The following is a 27864-nucleotide window of genomic DNA, read 5'->3' as shown; positions in this document are numbered from 1 at the left end:
GTACTGCCTAAGTCTTTGATGCATGTTAAGTTGAGTTTTGTGCAGTGTGAGAGAGATATTTTTAATTTTATATCATTACATGTGGCTTTCCATTTTTCCCAGCACAATATGTTGGAAAGGCTATCTTTTCTCCAGTGAAACTTTTTGGCACCTTTGTCTAGTATGAGATGATTGTATTTGTGTGGCTTTATTCCTATATCTTCTATTCTGTGTCTTTGGTTTATGTGTCTGTTTTGGTGTCAAAACCATGCTGTTTTTGTTACTATCACTCTGTACTATGTATTCTGGTATTTGATGCCTCCTGCTTCACTTTTCTTGCTAAGGATAGCTTTGGCTATTATGGGTCTCTTATTTTTTCAAATTAATTTCATTATTGCTTTTTCTATATCTAGGAAGAATGTCATTGGGATTTTAATAGGAGTTGCATTAAATCTGTGTAATGCTTTGGGTAATAAGGCTATTTTTGCAATATTAATTCTGTCTATCCAGAAGCATGGGAGATCTTTCCATCATCTATGTCCCACTTCACTTTCTTTCTTTAGTATTCTTTAGTCTTCATTGTAAATCTCTTTTACCTGGTTTGTTAGATTGACTCCCAAGTACTTTTTTATTTTTAAGGCTATTGTGAACGGGTTAGTTTTTCTAATTTATCTTTCAGTGGATTCATCACTGACGTATACAAACACATTTGATTCACAGGTGTTAATTTGTTTTTTTGTTTGTTTTTTGTTTTTTTGGAGGGGGACGGTTGGGTACCTTGGATTAAACTCAAGGGCACTCAACCACTGAGCCACATCCCCAGCCCTATTTTGTGTTTTCTTTAGAGACAGGGTCTCACTGAGTTGCTTAGCACCTCTCTTTTACTGAGGCTGACTTTGAACTTGTGATCCTCCTGGATCAGCCTCCTCAAGCCACTGGGATTACAGTCTTGCGCCACCATGCCCTATGTACAGGTATTAATTTTATATCCTGCTACTTTGATGAATTCACTTATTAGTTCTAGTAGTTTTATGGTGGAATTTATTGGATCTTCTAAATATAGAATTGTGTCATCAGTAAATAGTGATAGTTGGAGATCTTCTTTACCTGTATGTATCCTTTTAATTTCTGTCTTCTGTCTAATCCCTCTGGCTAGAGTTTCAAGGACGATGTTGAGTAAAAGTGGTAAAGGAAGGCATCCTTGTCTTTTTCCAGTTTTTAGAGGGAAAGCTTTCAATTTTTCTCTGTTTAAAATTGTACTGCCCTTGTGTTTAGCGCAAAAAGTTTTTATGATGTTGAGGTATGTTCCTAGTATCCCTAGTTTTTCTTGTGTTTTGACCATGCAGAGGTACTGTATTTTTTCACATGCTTTTTCTACATCTCTTGAGATCATTATATGATTCTTGTTTTTCAGTTTATTGATATGATGGATTATTTTTATTGATTTTCATATGTTGAACAAACCCTGCATTCCTGGGATGAACTCCACTTGATCAAGGTGCACTATCTTTTATATATGTTTTTATATGCAACTTGCCAGTTTATTGAGTATTTTTGCATTCATATTCATCAGAGTTATTGGCTTAAAGTTTTCTTTCCATGATGCAACTTTGACTGGTTTTGGTATTAGGGTGATATTAGCCTCATAGAATGAGTTTAGAAAGTTTACCTCCTTTTCTATTTCATGGAATACTTTGTGGAGTATAGGTGTTAATTCTTTTTTTGAAGATCACATAAAACTCAGCCGAGAATTCATCTGGTCCTGTACTTTTCTTGCTTGTTAGATATTTGATGACATTTTCTATTTCATTACTTGAAGTTGATCTGTTTATATAGTTTATGACCTCCTCACTCAGTTTGGGTAGGTCATATGTCTCTAGAAATTTGTTGATGTCTTTAAAATTTTCTATTTTATTGAAGTATACATTTTCAAAATACTCATGTATTTCAGAAATGTTCATTTTGATATTTCCTTTTTCATCACATATTTTAGTTATTTAAGTTTTCTCTTCATTAGAATATCTAAGGGTTTATCCAATTTATTTATCTTTTTAAAAGAAACAACTTTTTGTTCTGTCAGTTTTTCATTTGTTTTATTTTTTTCAATTTCATTGATTTCAGCTCTGATTTTAATTATTTCCTGTCTTCTACTGCTTATGGCATCCATTGCTTTTTCTTTTTCTAGGTCTGTGAGATATAATGTTATATCATTTACTTGTTAACTTTTCATATAATGATTGAGATCAGTGCAATAAACTTTCCTCTTAGTTCTGCCTTCATATTGTCACAGAGTTTTTGATATGTTGAATCAATGTTCTCATTTACATCTAAGAATTTTCTTATTTCATCCTTGATTTCTTCTACTATCCATTCATCATTCAATAGTGTATTACTGAGGAGTGTATTATTTCCTCTCCATTTTATCTTTATTTATTAATTTCATTATTTTATATATTATTATCTTTACTAAGATATATATTATTATCTTTTACTAAAGAGTTACTTTGTGGCATAAGATATGGTGTATTTTATGGGCTGGGGTTGTGGCTCAGTGGTAGAGCACCCGCCTAGCACGTGTGAGGCCCTGGGTTTGATCCTCAGCATCACATAAAAATAAATAAATAAGATATTGTGTATTTTAAAGAAAGAACTCTGTGCTGCTGAGAAGAAAGTATATTCAGGTTATGATAGATGAAACATTCTATGTGTGTCCATTAAGTGTATGTTAATAATTTTATTTTTCAGTTCCATAGCTTCTTGACTTTGTTTTATTTGGAGGATCTATTGAGTGATGAGATGTGATGTGTTAAAGTCACCCAGTATTATTGTGATGTGTTAAAGTCACCCAGTATTATTGTGTTATAGTCTATTTGATTTTTAAAATTGAGAAAGATTTGTTTGTAGCTAGATACTCCATTGTTTGGGGAATAAATGTTTTTAATTGTTATGTCTTGCTGATATATGATTCCTTTAAATAGTATGAAATGTCCTACTTTGTACCTTCTTATTAACTTTGGCTTGAAGACATTTGAAATACAAATGGAAACCCCTGCTTGTTTACGTAATTTATATGAGTGATATGTGTTTCCCCATCCTTTCACCTTCAGTCTATGAATGTCTTTGCCTGTTAGGTGAGTGTCTTAGAGACAGCGTTTCATTGGGTCTTATTTAATCCAATTTTCCACTCTATGCCTTTTGATGCATGAATGTAGGCAATTAACATTCAAGGTTATTATTGGGATATGATTTGTATTTCCTGAAATTTTGATTTATTTCTGGTTTTTAATTTGTCTTAATTTCCCTTTTGTTGGGCTATTGCTTTATTTTTTTTTTAATATTTATTTTTTAGTTGTACACAATACCTTTATTTTGTTAATTTATTTTTATGTGGTGCTGAGGATCGAACCCAGGGCCTCACATGTGCTAGACAAGCACTCTACCGCTGAGCCACAACCCCAGCCCTGGGCTATTGCTTTAATGTAGCTCTTCCCTTTGCTAGATTTCACTTTTTTTGTCACTTTATACTCATGAAATATTTTGTTGAGAATGTTTTATATTGTAGGCTTTCTAGTTATGAATTCTTTTAGTTTTTGTTTATCATTGAAGGTTTTTATTTTATCTTGAAATCTGAAATTTATTTTTGCTGGATATAAAATTCTTCGATGTAATCCATTTTCTTACAGAGCTCAAAATATATTATTCCATGACCTCCTAGTTTTGACAGTCTATGGTAAGAATTCAAGCTAATTTACCCCAATACATAAATTTTTAAATAATTTTTAATTTGTTTTAATTAGTTACACATGACAATAGAATGAATTTATGCACTTTGATATAGATGAAATGTAATTTCTTATTTTTCTGAGTGACATGTTACAGTTTGGTCATGTAGTCACATGTATACATACAGTAATAATTTCTGTTTCATTCTATCTTTTTTTTTTGTTTTCTTTTTGTCTCTCATGGCTTTAAGATTTTACCCTTGTTCTGTATCTTAGTTATTCTCATTATAAAATGTCATGATGTGGTTCTGCTTCATTTTTTTACATTTGGAGCCCTATAAGCCTCTTGTATTTGATTTTCCATTTCATCTTTTATGTTTGGGAAATTTTCTGATATCATGTCATTGAAAAGATTGTGCATCCCTTTATTTTGTATCTGTGCTCCTTTATCTATCTCAATTATTCTTATGTTTGGTCTTTTAGTGTTGTTCCAATCATTTCAAGGAATGTTTGGTTGGCATCTACATGATGGATCTATTGAATAATATTGTAACAAACATTGGTGTACAAATATTTGTGAGGGCTTATTACCATATGCAAAATTTTGTATTCTTTCCTGAATAAGCTATGATTATTATTATTATTAACCATAAGTTTTAGTAAGCTTTTAAGTTATGAAACAGCATTAATTTCACTTTGTTTGAATTTTGAATATTTCAAAAATATTCATACAATGTAGAGATTCAATGCAATTTCTAGAAGAACTTTATTTGTTTCCGCAAGAAATAACATTGGGAGTTTGATAGATATTACCTGAAATCTCCATAAAACCTTGAGTAATACAAACATATTTTAATTTTATCTTTTGATTCTTGAACACAATCATGTTCAAGAGTATTCAGTTAATTGCCGCATGTTTATTGATTTTTGAGCATCATTTCCACTGAGGATTTCTAATTTTATTCTCTGATGTTCAGAACATAATTTTAATGTTTTCATATTTGGTAACCTTTGTTTTAATCCCTAAAAGTTGGTCTATTCAGCATAATAATGCATTTGCTATTGAGAACATTGAGTACTTAAGTCTAATTTGTTTCAAATATTTTTCAAAGTCTTCTGTTTTATACTTATCATTTTGTTTGACTTTATTTTAGAGTAAGTGGGGGTATTTGTTTTCTGGTATTATAGTGTTGCTTTCTATTTTCTTATTCAATTTTCTCAACCTTAGTTTTTATATTTGATGATGTGGTGCAGACGATCAAATCCAGTGCCTCACAAGTGCAAGGGAAGCACTCCACTGCCAAGCCACAACCCCACCCTCTGAAAGTTTCTTTTTATCATTTTATAATATTCTCCTTTGACTCTTTTCGAAGTATTTCTTAATTTAAAACAATATCTCTTATAACTTTTTGTTGTAATGTGTGTTTTGTATACTATAATTTTGCCAGCCTATCTTTTTGGTTTTACTTCATGTAACATTCTTATATCTTTTTGTTTTCAGCCTACTGTGGCCTTAGATTTAGAGTCCCTTGCAGATTACATATTTCATTTTGTTAGATGCCATTGTGATAACCAAGTGTTTTGCTTTGATTGCTGTTTTGTAATAATGCATTTAAAGTCAAATATTCATTTTTAATCCAATAAATTTTTAAAAGTGAAGAATTTAGTCCTCCTTTTTAAGTTGTTATTATTTCTTATAATTGTTTTTGTACTTTTTTAATGCTGTAATTTCTTATTCATTTGTTTTTATAGTGACCTGCTTTGATTCCTCTCCCACTTGCTTTTATAATATTCTGTGAGTGTTTACTTTATCATTTACATTGAGATTTTTATAAAGACCACTGTAACTTTGCACTATTTTAAACTGGTAAATATTAATTTGAAATTTTATTATAAAATTTAGCATTTTTATATATTCTTTTAAATTATTCTATTGATTTATAACTTTTATATCTAATTTCCATTAACTGTTTTATTTGTTTTAATTAGTTATACATGACACTTGAATGCATTTATGCACTTTGATATATTATACATAGATGGGATATAATTTCTCATTTTTCTGAGTGTACATGTTGCAGAATCATGTTAGTCTTGTAGGCACATATATAAATATGGTAATAAAGTCTGTTTCATCTTACTCTCTTTCCTATCCCCACAACTCCCCTTGCCTCCCATCACTTTCCCTCTACTTAATCTAATGTAATTCTTTTTTTCCCCCTGCTTAATTGTGTATTAGTAGCTGCATATCAGAGAAAACATTCAGCCTTTGGTTTTGTGGGATTGGCTTATTTTGCTGAGCATGATATTGTCAAACTCCAAAGGTTTACTGGAGAATGCCATAATATTTCTATTACTGTAAGTAATAGTCCATTGTTTATATGTACCACATTTTCTTAATCCATTCATCTATTGAGGGACACCTAGATTGGTTCCATAGTATAGCTATTCTGAATTGAGCTGCTATAAACATTGATGTGGCTGCATCACTATAGTATGCTGATTTTAAGTCCTTTAGGACTTAAAGCAAGGTGTGGGATAGCTGGGTCAAATGGTAGTTCCATTCCCGATTTTCTGATGAATCTCCATACTGCTTTCTATAGTGGTTGCACCAATTTGTAATCCCACCAGCAATGTATGAGTGTACATTTTTCATCACATCCTTGCTACCATTTATTGTTGCCTGTATTCTTGATGATTGCCATTTTGACAGAAGTGAGATAAAATCTTAGAGTAATTTTGATTTGCATTTCTCTATTTGCTAGAGATGTTGAACACCTTTTCATATATTTGCTGATCAATTGTGTTTCTTCTGTGAAATGTCTGTTCAGTTCCTTAGCCCATTTATTGATTGCATTATTTGTGGGGGTTTTGGTATTAGAACATGGATACAACATATCAAAATCTCTGGGACACTATGAAGGCCGTACTAAGAGGAAGGTTTATTGCATTGAGTGCGTTCATTAAAATAATAAAAAGTCAACAAATAAATGACATAACACTACATCTCAAAGCCCTAGAAAAAGAAGAACAAATCAACACCAAAAGCAGTAGAAGACAGGAAATAATTAAAATCACAACTGAAATTAATGAACTTGAAACAAAAGAAACAATTGAGAAATTGACAAAACAAAAAGTTGGTTCTTTGAAACAATAAGAAAAAAGATAAACCCCTGGCCATGCTAAGAGCAAAAGAGAGAAAACTCAAATTACTAAAATACAAGTTGAAAAAAGAAATATCATAATGGAGACATCTGAAATACAGAATATAATTAGAAACTATTTTGAAAATTTATACTCAAATAAAATATCAAAAACATCGACAAATTTCAACCCAAACTGAATGAGGAGGTCATACATGATTTAAAAAGATTGATTTCAAATAATGAAATCCTACCAACCAAGAAAAGCCCAGGACAAGATGGATTCTCAGCCGAGTTCTACAAGACTTTCAAATAAGAATTAACACCAACATTCCTTAAAGTATTTCATATAATAGAAAAAGAGGGAATACTCCCAAACTTAAGCCTAATATCACCCTGATAGCAAAATATGACAAAGATACATCAAAGAAAAAATCTTCAGACCAATATCCTTGATGAACATAGATGCAAAAATTTTCAATTAAATTCTGGTAAATTTTATAGAAAAGCATATTAAGAAGGTAATGTACTATGATCAAGTGGGATTCACCCCCAGCATGCAGGGTTGGTTCAAAACATGCAAATCAATAAACGTAATACATCATATTAATAGACAAGAATCATATGATCATCTCAATTGATGCAAAAAAAAAAAAAAGGATTTGACAAAATACAGCACACCTTCATGTTCCAAACACTAGGAAAACTAGGGATAATAGGAATATAACTCAACGTTGTAAAAGCAATATATGCTAAAACCAAGGCCAGCATCATTCAAAATGGAGAAAAAAATGAAAGCATTTCCACTAAAAATTGGAATAAGACAAGGATGTCCTCTTTGACCACTGTTATTCAACATCATTCTTGAAACTCTAGCCAGAGCAATTAGACAAAAGAAAGAAATGAAAGGGATAAAATTAGGTAAAGAAGAACTTGAAGTATCACTATTTGCTGATGTCATAATTCTATATATAGAAGATCAAAAAAATTCTACTGGAAAACTTTTAGCAGCAAAGTAGGATGTAAAATTAACAGCCATAAATCAAATGCATTCCTGAACATCATTGATGAATCCATTGAAACAGAAATTAGGAAAACAACTCCCTTCACAATAGCCTCAAAAAATAAATAAATAAATAAATAAATAAATAAAATGCCTGGGAAACAATCTAACAAATGAGGTGAAAGGCCTCTACAATTCTACAATGAAAACTACAGATCACTAAAGAAGGAAATTGAAGAAAACCTTAGGAGATGGAAAGATCTCTATGCTCCTGGATAAGCAGAATTAACATTGTCAAAATGGCCATACTACTAAAAGCGTTATGCAGATTTAATGCAATTCCGATTAAAATCCCAATGACATTCTTCATAGAAATAGTAAAAGCAATCATGAAATACATTTGGAAAAATAATAGACTAACAATAGTTAAAGCAAACATAAGCAAGAAAATTGAAGCAGGAAGCATCACAATACCAGACCTTAAACTATACTACAGAGCAATAGTAATAAAAATGGCATGATATTGGCACCAAAATAAACTTGTAGATCAATGGTATGGATTTGAAGACACAGAGACAAACCCACATAAATATGGTTATGACATACTATACAAAAGTGCAAAAAAATACTCACTGGAGAAAAGATAGCCTATACAGCTAATTGTTTGGCAAAACTGGAAATACATATGTGGCAAAATGGAATTAAACCTCTATGTCTCACCCTGCACAAAACAACTCAAAGTGGATCAAAGACTTACACACTAGAATAGAGACCTTGTGCCTAATAGAAGAAATAGGCCCAAATCTTTAGCACATTGGCCTAGGATCTGACTTCCTAATGAGACTCCTAAAGCTTAAGAAGTAAAATCAAGAATTAATAAATGGGATGAATTCAAATTAAAAAGCTTTTTGTCTGCAAAGGAAACAATAAAGTGAGGACAGAGCCTACAGATTGGGAGAAAATCTTTACCACATGCACCTCAGATAAAGCATTATGGTTTTTTTTTTTTTTCTCAAAATCTATTAGAAATTAATTATTTCATGATCTATTATAATAATTTAGAATTTATTTCGTGACTTTTCCAAGAAAACTTTAAAATTTTCATGTTGTATTACTTGCCAATTTATTTTTCAGATTGAAGAATTTTATTTAGTATTTTTAAAGGACATTTCTAGAGGTAAAAAACATTGGGGCATATATATCTGATTTTTATTTTCACTTTTGAAAGTTAGTATTTCTGGATATAATATTCTTGGTTTTGCTGAGAGCCACAGCTGAGTCGGAATGGCCCCTGGCATTTTGCCAATAGTATTGGTTGAGAGGCAAGCCATTAAGATGATTCTGGATTGATTTGGTTGTATATTAGACCTTTACTGTTCGCCTCTGTCTGCTACTTTGGAGTTTTCACGCTACTTTGGAGTTCTCTTGGGGATTCCCGGAGAGTTCCCATTGGCTGGGGAAGTGCGAGAAGAGGGATATCCGGAAGAGGGATTTTCCGGTTGTTGGTTCCTGGAGGAGCCGTGTGGCATTCGGGAGAATTCCCGGGGAGCATGTGTGGAGTGTGCTGGTGGAGTTCAGAAATAAAGTTTGTTCCTGCTTAAGTGGCTCGTGACTTGTGCCCAGCCAGACTGCGGCATTTGGCGGCCCGTACAGGGAACGCCTGAAGCTCAGAGGTAAGTGAAATTTTTCGCCCTTAAGGGAAGGCGAGAGAATGTGTGACCATTTCAAAAAACAATGTGTTCTTGTTTTGATTTGTTTTGTTTTTGTTTCAAGCTGCCTATCCCTAGAACTTTCTCAGGCAAACTGGGAAAAATGGTGGGCTCAAGGTTTGAAGTTGTTCGCCCCTGAGGAAGAGATAGAAATAGACCACAAATGCACATTTCAAGAAAATAGGAAAATTGATACAACGATTTTTTGTTCCGTTTTTGTTTCATTCTGTTTCGGTTTTGTTTTGTGTTATCTTGTTGGGTTGCTTTATCTTTATACTAGATTAGAAATTAGTAAAAAAACAAACTGAAAGAGTGTTAAGTAAATTGGTTCAGACAATGGAGAAAGACATTTTAGATCAAGTAAAAGAGAAGGTCTCTTGAGCTAGTCAGACAGAGGAAGAAAATTTAAAGGAAAAGGGGCTGTTAGGGAAAAAGCTACAACAGGAGGCTGCTACTAACACTGTTCTATCACCAGAGGGCGTAATTCAAACAACAGCTCCACCTATGGAGACAACATAGGCTGAGTGCCCCTCAACCCCTGTAGTTGATAGATGAGATCCTGAGACAGGACCTTAAAGATTAGCATGCCGTGTACTTGAGCAGGCAGGAGGCCAGGGAATTCATTGTGCTTTAGATTTCAAAACAGTGAAGCAGTTAAAGGAGGCTGTAACAACCTATGGTCCTCAAGCACCCTTCACTGTAAGCATGGTCGAATCCATTACCCACTTGGACATGATGCCAGCAGATTGGGCTAGCATGTGTAAATCTGTGCTAAATGGAGGACAATATTTGTTATGGAAGTTGCCAATGAGGAATTTTGCATGGAGACGGCTAGGCGAAATGCAGCACCGGTTACCCTCCAAGAAATTTAGATATGTTGTTAGGTAAAGGACCTTATGAGGGTCAATGGCAACAAATTGAATATGATTCTGCTATATATTCACAAATTGATGCATATGCACTTAGGGCATGGAAGACTTTACAAGGACATGGAGATTTACAAGGTCAATTATCTAAGATAATACACGGAGCTAATGAACCTTACTCTGAATTTGTAGATAGGCCTATTCAAACAGCTACCAGAGTTTTGGGGGATACAGAACAAGCAATGCTATTAATAAAACAACTGGCTTATGAGCAAGCAAATCGTTGGTGCAGAGAGGTCATTAGACCATGGAAACATGTAGATTTAAACACATAAATTATGTAGAGACATTAATGAACAAGGGCAAGTCTTGGCAGCTGCAGTACAACAGGCTTTAGATGCCAGGCCAAAAACATGCTACAATTGTGAACAAAGGCATTGGGCTCCATTGCCAAAAAACGGACAGGGGGGCCCAATGCTCTGGGGCCCATGACCACAAATATACGGGGCACTGGAGGAACCCAGAAACACCATGGAGGAACCCAGCAACACCATCAGGGTAGTGCCCAGGACACATTATCCATCAGATCTCTCATCACACAAACCACAGGGAGCGCAGGGTTGGACATCTGTGCCTCCGCCAGAGCAGTACTAACTCCAGAGATGGGAGTTCAAATCATTCCCACAGGAGTAAAAGGACCTCTTCCCCATGGAACAGTAGGCTTATTGTTAGGACGCAGTTCTTCTACTCTAAAAGGACTTATGATAAGTCCTGGGGTAATTGATTTCGATTTTGAAGGTGAAATAAAAATTATAGCTAGTTCTCCAAATGGTATATCAGTAATTTCACCAGGAGAGAGAATAGCACAGTTATTAATAATACCCAGCCTACATGATAAATTTTCCAGTCTTACTATAATAAGAGGTTCCAGGGGATTAGGCTCCACAGGTGTAGATTCAGATATGCTGTCTTTAAATTCAGATTATCGCCCCATGCTAAAACTAAATATTCAACGACATGAATTTAATGGACTACTGGATCCAGGTGCAGACCTTAGCATCATATCTCGTCAAGAATGGCCAAAACATTGGCCATTACAACAAGCCACTCAAATGCTTTGAGGCCTAGGAGTGGTGACTAATCCCCATAGAAGTGCAATGGTATTAGATTGGAAGGATCCTGAAGGATGTGAAGCAACTATACAGCCGTATGTATTGGATCTTCTTCCTATAAATTTATGGGGACAAGATTCCTAGATCAATTATGTTTGACATTAACAAATAACATCAATACAGATGCACCCACTATTAGAGCTAGACAAGGTTTTAGGAAAGAGAAAAGATTAGGAGAACAAGAAAAAGGTACCAATTCAAATAGATCAAGGAATCAATAGACATGGATTGGGTTTTCAGAAGGGGTCACCGAGACAATAAAAATTATTGGAAATCAGAAAGACCAGTATGGGTTCATCAGTGGCCCCTGAATAAAGAAAAGATACAAGCAGCCCATGACCTGTCAAACAACAATTAGCGGAGGGACATATACAACCTTCCATATCTCCCTATAATACTCCCATTTTTGTCATTAAAAAGAAATCTGGTAAATGGAGATTATTGCAAGATTTAAGAGCCATTAATAATGAGATGGTTATTATGGGACCTGCTCAATCGGGAATTCCCCAATTGTCTGCTTTGCCAAAAACCTGGTATGTTTTAGCTATAGATATTAAAGATTGGTTTTTTTTTTTTTTAATTCAAATTCATCCTGAGGATAGTCCACGTTTTGCATTTACTATCCCTGCGCTGAATCATGAAGGTCCCGATCAGTGATATGAATGGAAAGTACTCCCTCAAGGGATGGCTAACAGCCCAACTATGTGTCAAATTTATGTTAACAAAGCAATCCAGCTACTTAGAAATCAAAATCCTGAACTACAAATATTTCATTATATGGGTGATGTACTATTAGCACACAAGGATAAAAACACATTGCTAGAATGTTATGCCACACTTAGGAACTTATTAAAAAATTATAATCTAGAGAGAGCAATAGATAAAGTACAATTAAATTTTCCAATTAATTATTTAGGAGTTTTATTATCCTAGACCATGGTCCATCCACCAAAAATTCAAATAAGAGTAGATCAACTCAAATCACTTAACGACTTTCAAAAGTTATTAGGAGACATAAATTGGATAAGGCCTTATCTAGGCATACCAACAGTAGAGTTGGGACCTTTATTTGATATCCTAAAAGGTCTATCAGATCCAAATTCACCCCACATGTTAATGCCTGATGCATGAAAGACATTAAAAATCATTGAAACATTTAAGGAAAATATGCATTTGGATAGAACTGATATAAGTTTGTCTTTATTATTTATTGTACTACCAACAAAAAATATTCCTACAGGCGTATTTTGGCAAGAAGGTCCATTATTGTGGATACATTTATCTTATTCTCCTAACACTATTCTTACTAGGTATCCTGAGGCTGTAGGACACTTAATACTCAAAGGAATAAAAGCAGCCAAGGGAGTGTTTGGAATTTCTCCCAATAAAATTATTACTCCGTATACTATGGATCAAATTGATGAGTTAGCTAATGAGATAAATACTTGGGCAATAATCATTATAAATCTAATGTTTCATTTGATAATCACTTACCATCTAATCCTTTATTGTCTTTTTGGTCTTCGCATCCTGTAGTTTTTCCAAAAATGACAAGAAAAACACCTATCATGAATTCTCCAAATATATTCACTGATGGGTCAAATAATGTTACAGCAGCAGTAGTTACCCCTGATCAAACTTTTACATTTTTAGTACCTAAACAATCAGCTCAAAAGGTAGAGCTTAATGCAGTATTACAAGCTTTTCTGATGTTTAAAGATTCTGTATTTAATTTATTTTCTGATAGTCAGTATATAGTTAATGCTATAGTATCCCTTTAAGATGCTGGTAGGATTTCCCCTTCCTCTAGTGTTTTCTCTTTGTTTTCCACTATACAAAGTCTAATCTGGGACAGAAAAGATCCATTGTTTTTAGGACATATCAGGGCACATACAGGATTGCCTGGAGCCCTTAGTTTGGGCAATGATTTAGCAAATAAAACTACACATGACAAACATATTTTCTCTACACTAGAAGAAGCTACAAATTTTCATAAAAGTTTCCATGTCAATGCTAAACCTTACAAAAGTGTTTTAAAATAACTAAGGAGCAAGCTAGACAAATAATAAAACAATGTCAAAATTGTGTGACCTTTTTACCACAAGTTAATCTTGGAGTCAATCCTAGAGGATTGATACCTAACCGTATTTGGCAGATGGACGTCACACACTTGCCAGAATTTGGAAAATTAAAATATTTGCATGTTACAGTTGATACTTCTTCTGGATTTTTGATGGGCTCCCTTCATGCCGGAGAAAAAAACTATAGATATTATAGCTCATTGCTTACAAAATTTTGCCACTGTGGGCATTCCAAAACAGTTAAAAACAGATAATGGTCCTGGTTATACTTCTACCTCTTTTAAAAAATTTTGCTCATCATTTGGCATTACTCATATAACAGGAATCTCATACAATCCACAGGGACATTGCATAGTTGAAAGAGCTCATCAAACTATTAAAATGTACTTATTAAAGCAAAAAGAGGGAATTGGAAAGGGGTATATATCCCCCAAAGATAAACTTAAAATAACCCTTTTTACTCTAAACTTTTAAAATTTGGATTCATCAGGGCTTAGTGCTGCAGAAAGGCATATGTATCCAAAAAATGTACATAAGCCTTAGGTACTTTGGAAGGATATTCTAACAGGACAATGGAAAGGTCCTGACCCAGTGATTGTTTGGAGTCGGGGTTCTGTTTGTGTGTTTCCCCAGGAAGAACAGCAGCCGATTTGGATTCCAGAGAGACTAACCAAAGCGATATCTACAGACCAAAAAGAAGATGACTTGGCTCAAATCCATAAGAGCTGATATCCAGAGCTCCAGCTTGGCTATTCTTACATCTGCGACAGTGATTCTCCAACACCTGGAGGCTAAAGAATGATGAACATCATTAAGGCCTATTTCAAATGTAAAAAACCTTGGGGCTTTCTTGTGGGAATACCTTCAGTCCCATATGCAAGTTACAGAAAAAAAGGATGGGATATCAAAAGAAGAGTCAAACCTAGGTAGTAACCAGGATGCTTTTTTCCAGTATCTATTTTATTATTGCCCTTTCCCACATCATAAAGTTCTATTTTATTTTTTGAGCTCATACAGACCTAGGTTAATGTTTTTCCGATGAGTTATATTTTTTGACTGTGGAGTTTTTAAACATTGCAATGGAGATTTCACCTGTGTAAAGCTACAAGGCCTTTACTATTTTCTTATGTGTTGTATGTTATGTGCGCACACTTGTGTTTTGTGTTGTATTTATGTATGTATTTCCATATATCATATTGAGGAGCGCTCATGAAAAAAATGCATCCTTATTTTTTTTATTCACGTGATTTAAATTTTTTAATTTAAATTGGGTAAACAGCTGTTGAAGATTGTTTTAATATGTGAACAAATAAGGAGGTTAACAAGATCTGTTTGTTTACTTTCACCTTTCCTTTTCATTATATTTAATAATTCTGTTCAGGATAATGTAAATTGCTCAGAAAATTGTTATCTTAGTACCTGTTGGAATGTTACATAATTTTTTTTTACCCATCATTGCCAGAATTCCTATCTTCATCCTAGTGCCAGTGAAGACAAAGATAAAACCAATGTTTCGATAGCTATCACAGTAAACTGTATAAACTGATGCATCAATGAATAATAACTCAACAAGTAATGCTCAATCAAGGAGTTGATTTACTTTGGGAGGAAATGGACATCTTAATGGATTCCTCTGCTTTGAACTGCTTGCAGAACTTGCCTGGACTATGTATCACTTGTATGCATTGTGAACTATCTGTTGGTGCAGCGAATTGTGTTAGTGCTGGGGTATCTTTGCTGATGATGACATCGGTGCTACAATTTTTCCAAAAAGATCTGTCATTTGGCTTGGTGTCATGGCATTTTGCATCCTCCTCCCTTCTGCTAGTGATGTTCTAAAATTTGGGGGCCAACAGAGGTGAGGCAAAGAACCTCACCCCCCCACTGGCACCAAGGCTAAATTTGGGGGCCTACAGAGGTGAGGCAAAGAACCTCACCCCACACTGGTGCAAAGGCCTATCCACAAATATAGCTGTGTGCTGGACCAGTAGTCAGTGACGGGTAAAGATCCAATTGCAGTGGTACCAACCTAAGACAGGAGGCTGACGTCTTGCGGTCAGCGCATCCGATGTTGGGTAAGGACCATATGTGTATTGGACAACCTAACAGGCACAGTCCCTACACCACATTGGTTGTTGTTTAATTATACAGTAGGTTTAATTATACAGTAGGGGGGAGACGCTGAGAGCCACAGCTGAGTCGGAATGGCCCCTGGCATTTTGCCAATAGTATTGGTTGAGAGGCAAGCCATTAAGATGATGCTGGATTGATTCGGTTATATATTAGACCTTTACTCTCCACCTCGGCCTGCTACTTTGGAGTTCTCCCGCTACTTTAGAGTTCTAGTGGGGATTCCCAGAGAGTTCCCATTGGTTGGGGATGTGTGGGAGAAGGGATTTCCAGAAGAGGGATTTTCCGGTTGTTGGTTCCTGGAGGAGCCGCGTGGCATTCGTGAGAATTCCCAGGGAGTGTGTGTGGAGTGTGCTGGTGGAGTTCAGAAATAAAGTTTGTTCCTGCTTAAGTGGTTCGTGATTTGTGCCCAGCCAGACTGTGGCAGTTTCTAATCTTATTCTTTCACTTCTTTGATAATATTCCTAAATAAATTCTGTATTTTAAAAGAATTCATGATTGATTACATAGGACTTTCTTCCTAGGTATTATGTTGTTTTTTCTAGTGGTGTTCTCAAGATTCCCTTTTTGTAAATTTTCAAACTTTGATTAGAATGTGGTTTGAGTTTGTCTGTATTTCACACTTGTAGATTATTGAAATTTTGGACTGTAGTTTCTGTTTTATTTCTCTTAGTTAAACTTGTCACACCTATATGTTGGTACAGCAGGTGGAACTTAAAGTTGGTTTACTACTACTTTCTATCCTTAGCTGTTTTCAAATATTTTTTTACAAGATATCACTAAGTTTCTGAGACTGCCTTCCACTTATAAACTGTTTGTCTCAAGTCAGCTATGCACAACCACCCCTGACTCTCTCAAGCACTGTTCCTTAAGAAATTTTTCACAAATACTATTTTTATTTATTTCTATTGACAGTATTTCTCTGCATTTAGCTCATTAAACTTCTTTCTAATGGTTATTTTTTGTTTGGTCAATTTCGTCTCTCACTATCATAATGTTCAATTCCTAATATATTGGTTTTTGTTTGTTTGTTTTAATTAGTTATACATCATAGTGCAATGATCTTGACATATCATACATTTGAATCAGATGGGATATAATTTCTCATTTTTCTGAATGTACAACTTGCAGAATTACATTGGTCATGCAGTCACATATATACCCACAGCAATAATAATGTCTATTTTATTCTGTTGTCTTTCCATTCCCCCCTTCCACTCCCCTCCCCTTCCATCATTTCTCTCTACCCAATGTAATGTGACCCACTTCTTTTTTTTTCCCCTTACATCATCATACAGGAATTCTGTGTAACGAAGGGGTCTCTTTCCCTCCCCATGCAATTCGCATTCTCCCTCCCTTTCCCTCCCACCTCTCTTTCCTATCTAGAGGTAATTTCTTCATATGCTCTTTCTCCCTACCCCATTTTAAGTCATCTCCCTTATATAAAGTATGTTGACATCCAATTCAAGTCTTAACACATGTTCTTTGGATAATGATTTGCATCACATTCCACTGCCCTTGCTAATCCCCTACCCTCTCCCTTTCCCTCCCACCCTCTTCCCTATCTAGAATTTATCCAATCCTTCCATGTTCCCCCTCCCTACCCAACTATGAGTCAACCTCCTTATATCAGAGAAAACATTTGACATTTGTTTTTTGGAGATTGGCTAACTTCACTTGGCATAATCTTCTCTAATGCCATCCATTCCCCTGCAAATGCTATGATGTTATTCTTTGTTAGTGCTGAGTAATATTCCATTGTGTATAAAGGCCACGTTCTTTTTATCCATTCATCCATTGAAAGGCATCTAGGTTGGCTCCACAGTCTAGCTATTGGGAATTGTGCTGCTATAAACATTGATGTGGCTGTGTCCCTGTAGTATGCCATTTTTAGGTCTTTTGAGAATAGTCCAAGAAGAGGAATAGCTGGGTCAAGTGGTGGTTCCAATTCCCAGCTTTCCAAGGAATCTCCATAGTGCTTTCTCTTGCTGAGAAGAAAGTTTTTAGTTTGAATTCATTCCACTTGTTGATTCTCAGTTTTAATTCTTGTGCTATAGATGTCTTATTAAAGAACATGGGGCCTAACCCCACGTAATAGAGATTAGGGCCTACTTTTTCTTCTATTAGACACAGTCTCTGGTTTGATTCCTAGATCCTTGATCCATTTTGAGTTAACTTTTGTGCATGGTGAGAAATAGGGATTCGATATCATTTTGTTGCATATGGATTTCCAGTTTTCCCAGCACAATTTGTTGAATGCTACTCATTTATCTTGATTGCCATCTGTTAGCTTCATTTAGGAAATATGGGTATAGTCTGCCAGGTATTTAATGCCTCTCAACTTGGTTTTCATGTTATTTCCAGATCTCTGTGTAATAGTAGAAGAAACCAGCTTTCAAACAATCCCAAGAAAACCACAAATGTTTGCATTTTTAATATATTTTCTTTTTTCTGCTCAGAAAATGGAGATGGTAATTTTTTTTATACCTTCTCAATGCTATGCTATAGACATGGATATAGTGTGGTTGATAAAAATACACGTTTCTTTTCCTCTAATATATTTCTCTTAGTAATGTTCTCATCTTGGATATTGTGATCTCTGAGATGGTTTGGGCAGTTCCTACAAGGTAATTAGTCTGTACATTTTTATTTAGTTTAAATGTATTAGGAATAATAATGTGTTTGGATTTTGTATTCTGCTACCCTCCTGGTGTCAAGACATTGATATGATTTCATATGTGATAATACAAAACATTTATTCCTGATTAGTAGGTAAAATAATTACCATTTTTTTTATATTTCAGCCATGACTTCTTATAATTCCCATGAATTTTCAACAGAAGAGGATATAAGGAATGAAGAACATAACATTAACTGTTTACAAATAAGGAAAATATGGGAAACTGAATGTGAGAATGAAAGTCAGAAATTTTATAATACGGGACAAAATGAATTAGCTGTGAAGATTTGTAATGAAAATTACACTGTCGGGGGACATCAAGGACATTTAATATCTCAGAAAATAATTCAACATAGGCCAGTCACTTTTCAGGAGTTATATGTATCTTTACAAATAAGTGCCCAGCAATTTTTGGAGCATATATATTTTCTGAATGAAAATGTGGAAAATGTGAAAAGAAATCTAGTTCACGTTTCAACTTTTAACTTCACTAATTTCAAAGATAACACTGATTTAAACTTCCAGTCAAACATTTCAATAGACAAGAAATTTAGTAGTACTGAAGGACAAATTTCTAACGGAGATCATTTTGAGAATCTCTATACTAAATATCCATTATTCTGCAATAAAGAAATAATTTCTGCGTATGCCAAAACATGCAATTTTAACAATTGTGAGAAAGTCCACACTTACTCATTATTTCTTTCTAAACACCTGAGATGGCATAGTAGTCACAATACCTACAAATATAAAGAATGTGACAAAGCTTTTGTTCAAAGTTCATTTTATACTGAACAGCAAAAAATTCATATCAAAGAGAGATTCTGCAATTTTACAGAGTATGACAAATCCTTAAATAATTATGTAAAACTTTCTGAATTTCAAAATCTTCATATTGGAGAGAAGTCTTACAAATGGGAAGAATGTGGCAAAGCTTTTTATCAAAAATCACACTTTATTCTTCACCAGAGAATTCATACCAGAGAGAAAGCATACAAATGTAAAGAATGTGGAAAGGCTTTTTATGAAAGAATCTCACTTACATTTCACCTGAGAAATCATACCAGAGAGAAGCTGTATAAATGGGAAGAATGTGGCAAAGCTTTTTATCAAAAATTACACCTTGGTTGCCACCAGAGAATTCATACTGGAGAGAACCCGTACAATTGTAAAGACTGTGACAAAGCTTTTCATGTAAGAAAATTACTTATTCAACACCCAAAAATTCATGCTGGAGAGAAATCCTACAAATGTGAAGAATGTGGCAAAGCTTTCTATCGAAAATCACACCTTATTCGCCACCAGAGAATTCATACTAAAAAGAAGCCCTACAAATGTGAAGAATGCAACAAGTTTTTTTATGTAAGAAAATTACTTATTCAACACCAGAGAGTTCATGGTAGAGAGAAGTCCTACAAATGTGAAAAGTGTGGCAAAGCTTTTTATCGGAAATCACACCTTATTCGCCATGAGAGAATTCATACCAGAGAGAAACTCTACAAATGTGAAGAATGTATGGAAACTTTTTCCCACAGATCAGAACTTTCTCGCCACCAGAGAAGTCATACTGGAGAGAAGCCTTACATATGTGAAGAATGTGGCAAAGCTTTTTATCGAAAATCACACCTTATTCGCCATGAGAAAATTCATGCCAGAGAGAAGCCCTACAAATGTGAAGAATGTATGGAAACTTTTTCCCGCAGATCAGAACTTTCTCGCCACCAGAGAAGTCATACTGGAGAGAAGCCCTACAAATGTGAAGAATGTGGCAAAACTTTTTATCGAAAATCTCACCTTATTCGCCATGAGAGAATTCATACCAGAGAGAAGCCCTACAAATGTGAAGAATGTATCAAAACTTTTTCCTGCAGATCACAACTTTCTCACCACCAGAGAAGTCATACCGGAGAGAAGCCCTACAAATGTGAAGAATGTATCAAAACTTTTTCCTTCAGATCAGAACTTTCTCGCCACCAGAGAAGTCATACTGGAGAGAAGCCCTACAAATGTGAAGAATGTGGCAAAACTTTTTATCGAAAATCTCACCTTATTCGCCATGAGACAATTCATACCAGAGAGAAGCCCTACAAATGTGAAGAATGTATCAAAACTTTTTCCTGCAGATCAGAACTTTCTTGCCACCAGAAAAGTCATACTGGAGAGAAACCCTATAAATGTGAAGAATGTGGCAAAACTTTTTATCGAAAATTTCACCTTATTCGCCACAAGACAATTCATACCAGAGTGAAGCCCTACAAATGTGAAGAATGTATCAAAACTTTTTCCTGCAGATCAGAACTTTCTTGCCACCAGAGAAGTCATACTGGAGAGAAGCCCTACAAATGTGAAGAATGTGGGAAAACTTTTTATCGAAAATCTCACCTTATTCGCCATGAGAGAATTCATACCAGAGAGAAGCCCTACAAATGTGAAGAATGTATCAAAACTTTTTCCTGCAGATCAGAACTTTCTCGCCACCAGAGAAGTCATACTGGAGAAAAGCCCTACAAATGTGAAGAATGTGGGAAAACTTTTTGTCGAAAATCGCACCTTATTCGCCACCAGAGAATCCATACCAGAGAGAAGCCCTACAAATGTGAAGAATGCAACAAAGCTTTTTATGTAAGAAAAGTACTAACACAACACCAGAGAATTCATGCTAGAGAGATACCCTGCAAATGTGAAGAATGTGGCAAAGCTTTTTATCAAAAATCACACCTTATCCGCCACGAGAGAATTCATACTAGAAAGAAGCCCAACAACTGTGAAGGATGTATCGAGACTTTTTCCCGCAGATCAGAACTTTCTCGCCACCAGAGAAGTCATACTGGAGAAAAGCCCTACAAATGTGAAGAATGTGGGAAAACTTTTTATCAGAAATCACACCTTATTCGCCACCAGAGAATTCATACCAGAGAGAAGCCCTTCAAATGTGAAGTATGTAGCCAAGCTTTCTGTCAAAAATCACACCTTATCCACCACCAGATGATTCATATGAAAGAGAAGCCCTACACATCTGAAGAATGCAACAAAGCCTTTTATGTAAGAAAATTACTTACTCAACACCAGAGAATTCATGCTAGAGAGAAGTCATACAAATGTGAAGAATGTGGCAAAGCTTTTTGTAAAAGATCCCAACTTATCCACCACTGGATTATTCATACTGGAGAGAAGCCCTACAAATGTGAAGAATGTATGAAAACTTTTTCCCATAGATCAGAACTTTTTCGCCACCAGAGAATTCATACTGGAGAGAAGCCCTATAAATGTGAAGAATGTGGCAAAGCTTTTAATCAAAGATCACACCTTATTCGCCATCAGAGAATTCATACCAGAGAAAAGCCCTACAAATGTGAAGAATGTGGAAAAGCTTTTTATCAAAAGCCACACCTTATTGAACACCAGAGAATTCATACTGGGGAGAAGCCCTACAAATGTGAAGAATGTAGCAAAGCTTTTCATCGGAGATCAAACTTTATTCGCCACCAGAGAATTCACACTAGAGAAAAGACCTATAAATGTGAAAAATTTGGTAAGTCTTTTTATCAAAGGTCACACATTATTTGCCACCAGAGAGTTCACAATTGATAGAAGCCATACAAATGTGCACAATGTGGCAAAATTCTTTTTAAAAGACCAGACTTTGTTCATTACCACAGTATACATATTGTCGATAAGAACAACTAATGTGAAGAATGTGGGAAATCTTTTAATCAAATATTTAAGCTTTATGAATATTTAAGTGTTTGTACTGTAGAGAAGCCCTATTAATGAGAACATGTGCCAAGCAGAGGAATCAGCAGAGAAAAGTTAATAAAATATAAAAAAAAGTAACAGTCTATATTAGTTTTTGGCAACTTACTCAGCAACTGAAAAGGTATAAATGGAGAAACTCTTATAAGTTCATAGCTATTGCTCATACATTACGGAAGACTAGGAAATTCATAGTGCAAAATTTAAATGTGTCCAAGTCTTCATTCAAATATCCAACTTTCTTCAGCATTTGAAACCCAATAGTGAAGGTGGAGCAACATTTATTCAACTTATATATATGCCTTAGATATGAATCAAATATTTACAAGAAATTTTAAAAACTTAGAGATTTATTATTCTGTTAAAATATTTTCTATCTTTACTTCATATCTTGATGTATGTGAGAATTTTTAAGAAAGAAAAAATTATTTTAATATAGAAAATGGGTTATTTCTTCAATTTGATTGCAATTTATTAAACATCATTAGCTGATATGGTGGAAGTAATGAAATTTTTAAAAATATTTTAGTATAGTGCACATAGCTAATCTCTGAAAGGATATCAATGTCTTATACTTCAACAATGATTACGTAATACCCACTTTTGAAAATGACAGAAAACTGTACTCACATAATTGATTATATCAGAATTTCTTTTTTTTTTTGCCTAAATTTTTATTTTTTGTACTCTGAACTCAGGGGCACTTAACTACTGAGCTACATTACCTGCTTTTTCTTTTTAAATTTAGGGTGTCACTATGTTGCTGAGGCTGCCTTTGAATTTCTGAAACTCTTCCCAATTCACTAGGATTGCAGGGATGTGGGCCACCACATCCACCTTAGAATGCATTTTCATATATTCACAATTTTTTTTAACACTAACAAATTGAATAAGTTTATTTCTTAAAATGTCAATTATTAAATCTAGTAGTATATTAGAAATAGAATTATGTATAACCAAATAGGATTGACCATGGGACTGTAGAGTAGAAAAAACTATTAAGATCGTAGATCCCAATGCAAATTAAAGGATTTATGATCCTTTTTGTGAATATCAGATACAATAGATAAAATTCAACACATGCTACTAATAAGAGTCTCTATAAACTGAGTCTTTCATGAATGTCATTAAGAACCTCTACCATAAACTCTATCATGTATGATGGTGAAGTGTTATAGAATTAAGGTGCCCAACATTATCAATTTTTCTTATTATTTTCCTGGTTTTTTTTAATAAATTTTTTTTGTTTTAATTAGTTACAAATGACAATAGAATGCATTTCATATATCATATATAGATGGATACAATTTGTCATTTGTCTCTACTTGCTGTAGAATTATGTTGGTCATGTAGTCACATATATACATATAGTAATAATGTCAGTTTCATTCTACTATCTTTCCTAACCCCACATCCCTATCCTTCCTGTCTCTTCACTTCCCTCTACCTAATCTACGGTAACAGTATTCTTCCCTAATACATATTCATATTTTGTATGTGAGTTGTTTATAAAGGTCAATGGTTTTTAATAGACTAACATTGTCATGTATTGAGTCACATTTATGTCACAGATATTACTCTATTCCCTTTTATTAAAGGCTCTAGATAACAGACATACTATTTGATACATAGTGTTGTAATCTTTCCTTTAATTATTTTCAACACTTTAATTATACCTTAACATTTGAAGGATATAATTTGCATAAACCAGATTTTTATACTTTTAGTTTCTAATCATAGAGAAATGGACAGGGTGTATCATCATGAAAGTTAAGGCCCATATATCAGAATCTTGAATTTCAACGTTTACATTTACTTTCTTTCCTAAAAAATTCATCATACCATAAAAAATTTACATGCTCTCCTCAAACTAGGGTGTCATTCATTTGAAAAAGATTACTTGTGTCCGTATTTGCTACAAATAAGCTTTGCTGTATATGAACATTATTTTTCTTTCTGGTTTTGGAGGTTTTTGGTTTTATATTACTTTGTTTTTCTTATGGGGTTGAAATTCAGGGCATCACACATGCTAGGCCAGTGGTCCATTTCTGAACTACACCCTCCGCCTAGTGGCAACTATTCCAATTCAATTCCCCCCAAGAAGTGAATCCACTGAGTTTGGTAACCAAAATAATCAGGTAAGCTCATAGAACTATGAATCTCTGGCTACACAATGAGATAAAAGACTAGCATGACATGAGGAGTCAGGGCTTATTCACTGTGGAAAATAAGAAACATCTTCCTACCAGGCAATAAAATTTTTCTTCCCATTCAGAAATAATGAGGGAGCATGGCATCATCTGCCTTTGGGCACCTGGAACAATGAGCCCTTTTCAAAATAAAATTCACAGATACATCAAGATTACTTCTTGCCTTGCATACTTTAGGAAGAAAGTGTCCAAGACCTACTGTCATAACATCTCTCTGATAACATTCATAGACTTTGGTGTATAACTCCACAGGCCAATTGTGCAACCTTGGTATATAAATAAATGAAACAGTATTTCCAGCTGTTTTCACTTTGTGTTTTTTACCTCCATATTCCCAGATTTGAGCCTGGAATTCTGGCTAAAATGGGGCTGATTCTTGAAGACATTTTGCTATGTGACATAAGTCAGGGAAAAGTCAAATACTATCCATTCAAATTAAATGAGATATATGGAATACCAATTTTATTCATTGAAAATAGAGTGATGGTTATCAGAAACTGGTTGAAGAGAGAGATTGAGAGTGTTTAGAGCTCATTGGGTTTCTACTTGGGGTGACTAAAAAGTTTGACTTCGTTGGTATGGATATGCAGTTATGTGAATGTACTTAATGCCATTTATTATGCTTAATACGGTTTAAAGAGAGAAATGGCTGAAAGGACAGTACCAGGCATAGCAGAGTATGCCCAGTGACTCAGGAGACTGAGGCAGGAGCATCTCAAGTTCAAGGCCAACCTGAGTGACTTATATGGATAATATAATTTTAAAAATGATAGAGATGAAATTCTGTGTTAGAGTGCCCTGTAGTTAAATCTCAATCTCTCCCCTCCCTCCCTCCCTCCCTCCCTCCCTCCCTCCCTCTCTCTCTCTCTCTCTCTCTCTCTCTCTCAGAATTGATCTGGTTCACGATTTGCAAGCACTGTATCACTGATTTATGTTTGCTTTTATTTTTGAAGTGGTATCTTGCAAAATTTCTGAGGCTGACCTTCAGCTTGTATTCCTCCATTCTCAACTTATGAATACTCATGACTACAGGAATATAACACCTTCCTAGCTCAGAATTGTGTATTTCAAATGATGACTGTTATGGTATATAAATTAAATGTAAATTTAAAGAAGGAAGGAATCATGGTTGTGTGTCAAGGGGTACTTTGTGGTATTCCATCCAATGTTTATATTATGATTCATTCTATCATTTTCTAACATAGGTATTTGTGTTCTTTGCAGTTCCTTTGTTTTTATTTTTGCATGGTCTATTTGAAACAATGGTGATATGAACATAAATAAAATTAATTTCAGATCAATTTGTGTGCTTCTGAGCTTCCCCATAAATGTCATATCTCAGTAGTCTGAGGTACAGAGTGTGAGTTGTGATACCTCAGTAGACTGAGGTACAGAGGTTTTGAGTGCATGGTGCTTTCCCCCTCTGCCTCAGGTACTTTCTCAGTTACATGAAGGGACCTGCAGGAAGTTTGCTTTTGTATTGTCAAATTGTTTTGTCAGATGTCACAGCAGTTAAAATTAAATGTGTCCTGTATTACCCTGAAGCATCAAAACAAAGTGCAGGGAGTTAGGAACTAGATGAGCAGTCAGGAAATTCAGACCACTATTTTTTTTTTCTACATGCATATGTGCAATCAATTTGATAATAGGAAAGCCTTAGCATTGATGCACACATTAAGCAATGTCTTTTTAACAAAATACTATCCTCTAAGACTGAGGATGTAGCTCAGTGTAAGAGCATGTGTTTAGCATATAAAAGAACCTCAGTTTGTACCCCAAATGCCCCCCCCCAAAAAAAAAAAAACAACTGGAGAGCAAAGGGGATATGAGGTCCCTCTCTTAGAGATATTGCATTTTCTCTTCCTCTTCTAGTGTTTTCTGTACTAATAAATTTTGTCATATTTTAACTGAATTTTATGTCTTATCTGAAATTCGCTTCTGCAAGAATAAAAGAGCCAAGAAATGCAATGCAGCCATCCAATTCCTGGGGCCACAACCAGCAACAATACTAGTCCCTTTTTATTTTTTATTATTTATTTTTAAATTTTAAACAGTGTCTTGCTTAGATGCCAAACTGGCCTCAAACTTGTGCTTCCCTTGAATGAACTCCCGCTCCCAATAGAGGCATGTGCCACCAAACCAATTTTTTTTGTGTGTGCAGTATTTTAAAATACTCATTTTTGGTGGCTACTTTCCCTGTTGATTAATGTGATACTAGAACTCAAAATATAAAAAGCACAATTCCAATGCTAAAGTCTAACTGTTGGTATGTAAGGTTATGTTATGGGAGGAGAATCTAGGGAGAAATAAAAACATCAACTCAGAAAAAGTGGTGTGCATGGTAGAAAAGATTTTTATCATTTATCATTCCAGAGATTTGGACAGGTCTATGTAACAATGCAGATACATATTCAAGGAAGAATGTGGAATATCTCCAGATCTAGAAGTCAGCAAATTCTTGGTCTGTGGTGTTGCTATATATAGAGAGAGACGTTTGATTGGAGTGGATTAAAGGTAGCTTCATAGCAGAATTACATGATTTGACACCAGTTTTTCTTGGTTTGCTCATTCTGTTCTGTTATACTATTTTGTGGGCAAGAAGGGTGGTCTAAGAGTAATGCTGGAATATTGGAGTTGCTTGTTTTCAATTGCATACTTCATGGATATTCCTGTGTTCCCATGATTTATTGGCTTTCTATTTTAAGAATCATTTTTTTTCCTTTCTCTTCCAAATTTCCTATCTCATCCAGACATATTCCAGTTATTTATGGCCCTCAAGTGTTTCTAGAGCAGCTATCAAATTATCACTTGGTTGGTAAACTAGCTGTCAGATAAAAGTCTTAGGAGTATTTTAATTATTCGATTTCTGATTTTGTTTATTCATGTTCTCTTATTGTTTCAGCAGTGGCCCAAAAGTGTGGTTCATAAGCCAGTGGGGCAGCATCAGTATCACTTCTGGACCTTCACTCTGAATTTCAGCCTGCGAATCATTGGTAATGGGGTCCACTCAGTGTGTCTTAATGAAGCCCTCAAGAACCATCAGTTATGTGCTAAAGACTGAGAACCAATTGTTTACATGTGGATAACTCATGTAGTGGTAAAAGTACCTCATCTGGGCAAATTTTAGAAATGTAGAATCCCAGAATACACTCCAGATCCACTACATTAGAAGCCACCTCTCACTTGTTCTCCAAGCAATTCAATTCTGAGAATTACCATGTTTATGTAATGTACTGAGGATATTTTCAGGGAGTTGAGAAATGTGACAGCTTAATTGGACAAGTGGTGAAAACGTTTTCAAGCACCAGTTTTTGAGCCCCAGTGCACCATAAACTGCTTAATAAAGTTCGGGGTGATGGCAGAGCTCAGGGTCTAGCAAGGTAGAAAGGGCATCTGCAGGGAAGATTCCAGCATTA

At 34.8% G+C, this 27864-nt stretch overlaps 1 protein-coding gene across 2 annotated transcripts in view; it reads left to right on the top strand.

Annotated features, from left to right (window-relative positions):
- Positions 1 to 27469, top strand: part of LOC139702881 (zinc finger protein 107-like) — a 70392-nt gene extending 42923 nt beyond the window's left edge. Inside the window, exons 3-4 of one of the 2 annotated variants that reach the window (XM_071605410.1) lie at positions 18610 to 22017; positions 27354 to 27469. In XM_071605410.1, coding sequence (XP_071461511.1) covers positions 18610 to 22017; positions 27354 to 27376 — 3431 coding nt within the window. In that variant the 3' untranslated portion in view covers positions 27377 to 27469. Of the gene's footprint in view, positions 1 to 18609; positions 22018 to 27350 lie in introns of both variants that reach the window. The other variant, XM_071605409.1, reaches the window with a different exon arrangement.
- Positions 27470 to 27864: the final 395 nt, after the last annotated feature.

The sequence above is a fragment of the Marmota flaviventris genome, chromosome 19 (genome assembly GCF_047511675.1).
Source record: "Marmota flaviventris isolate mMarFla1 chromosome 19, mMarFla1.hap1, whole genome shotgun sequence".
Classification (NCBI taxonomy): Eukaryota; Metazoa; Chordata; class Mammalia; order Rodentia; family Sciuridae; genus Marmota; species Marmota flaviventris.
Note: the sequence above shows the minus strand (reverse complement) of the source record. Positions and strands in the feature narration are given on the sequence as shown.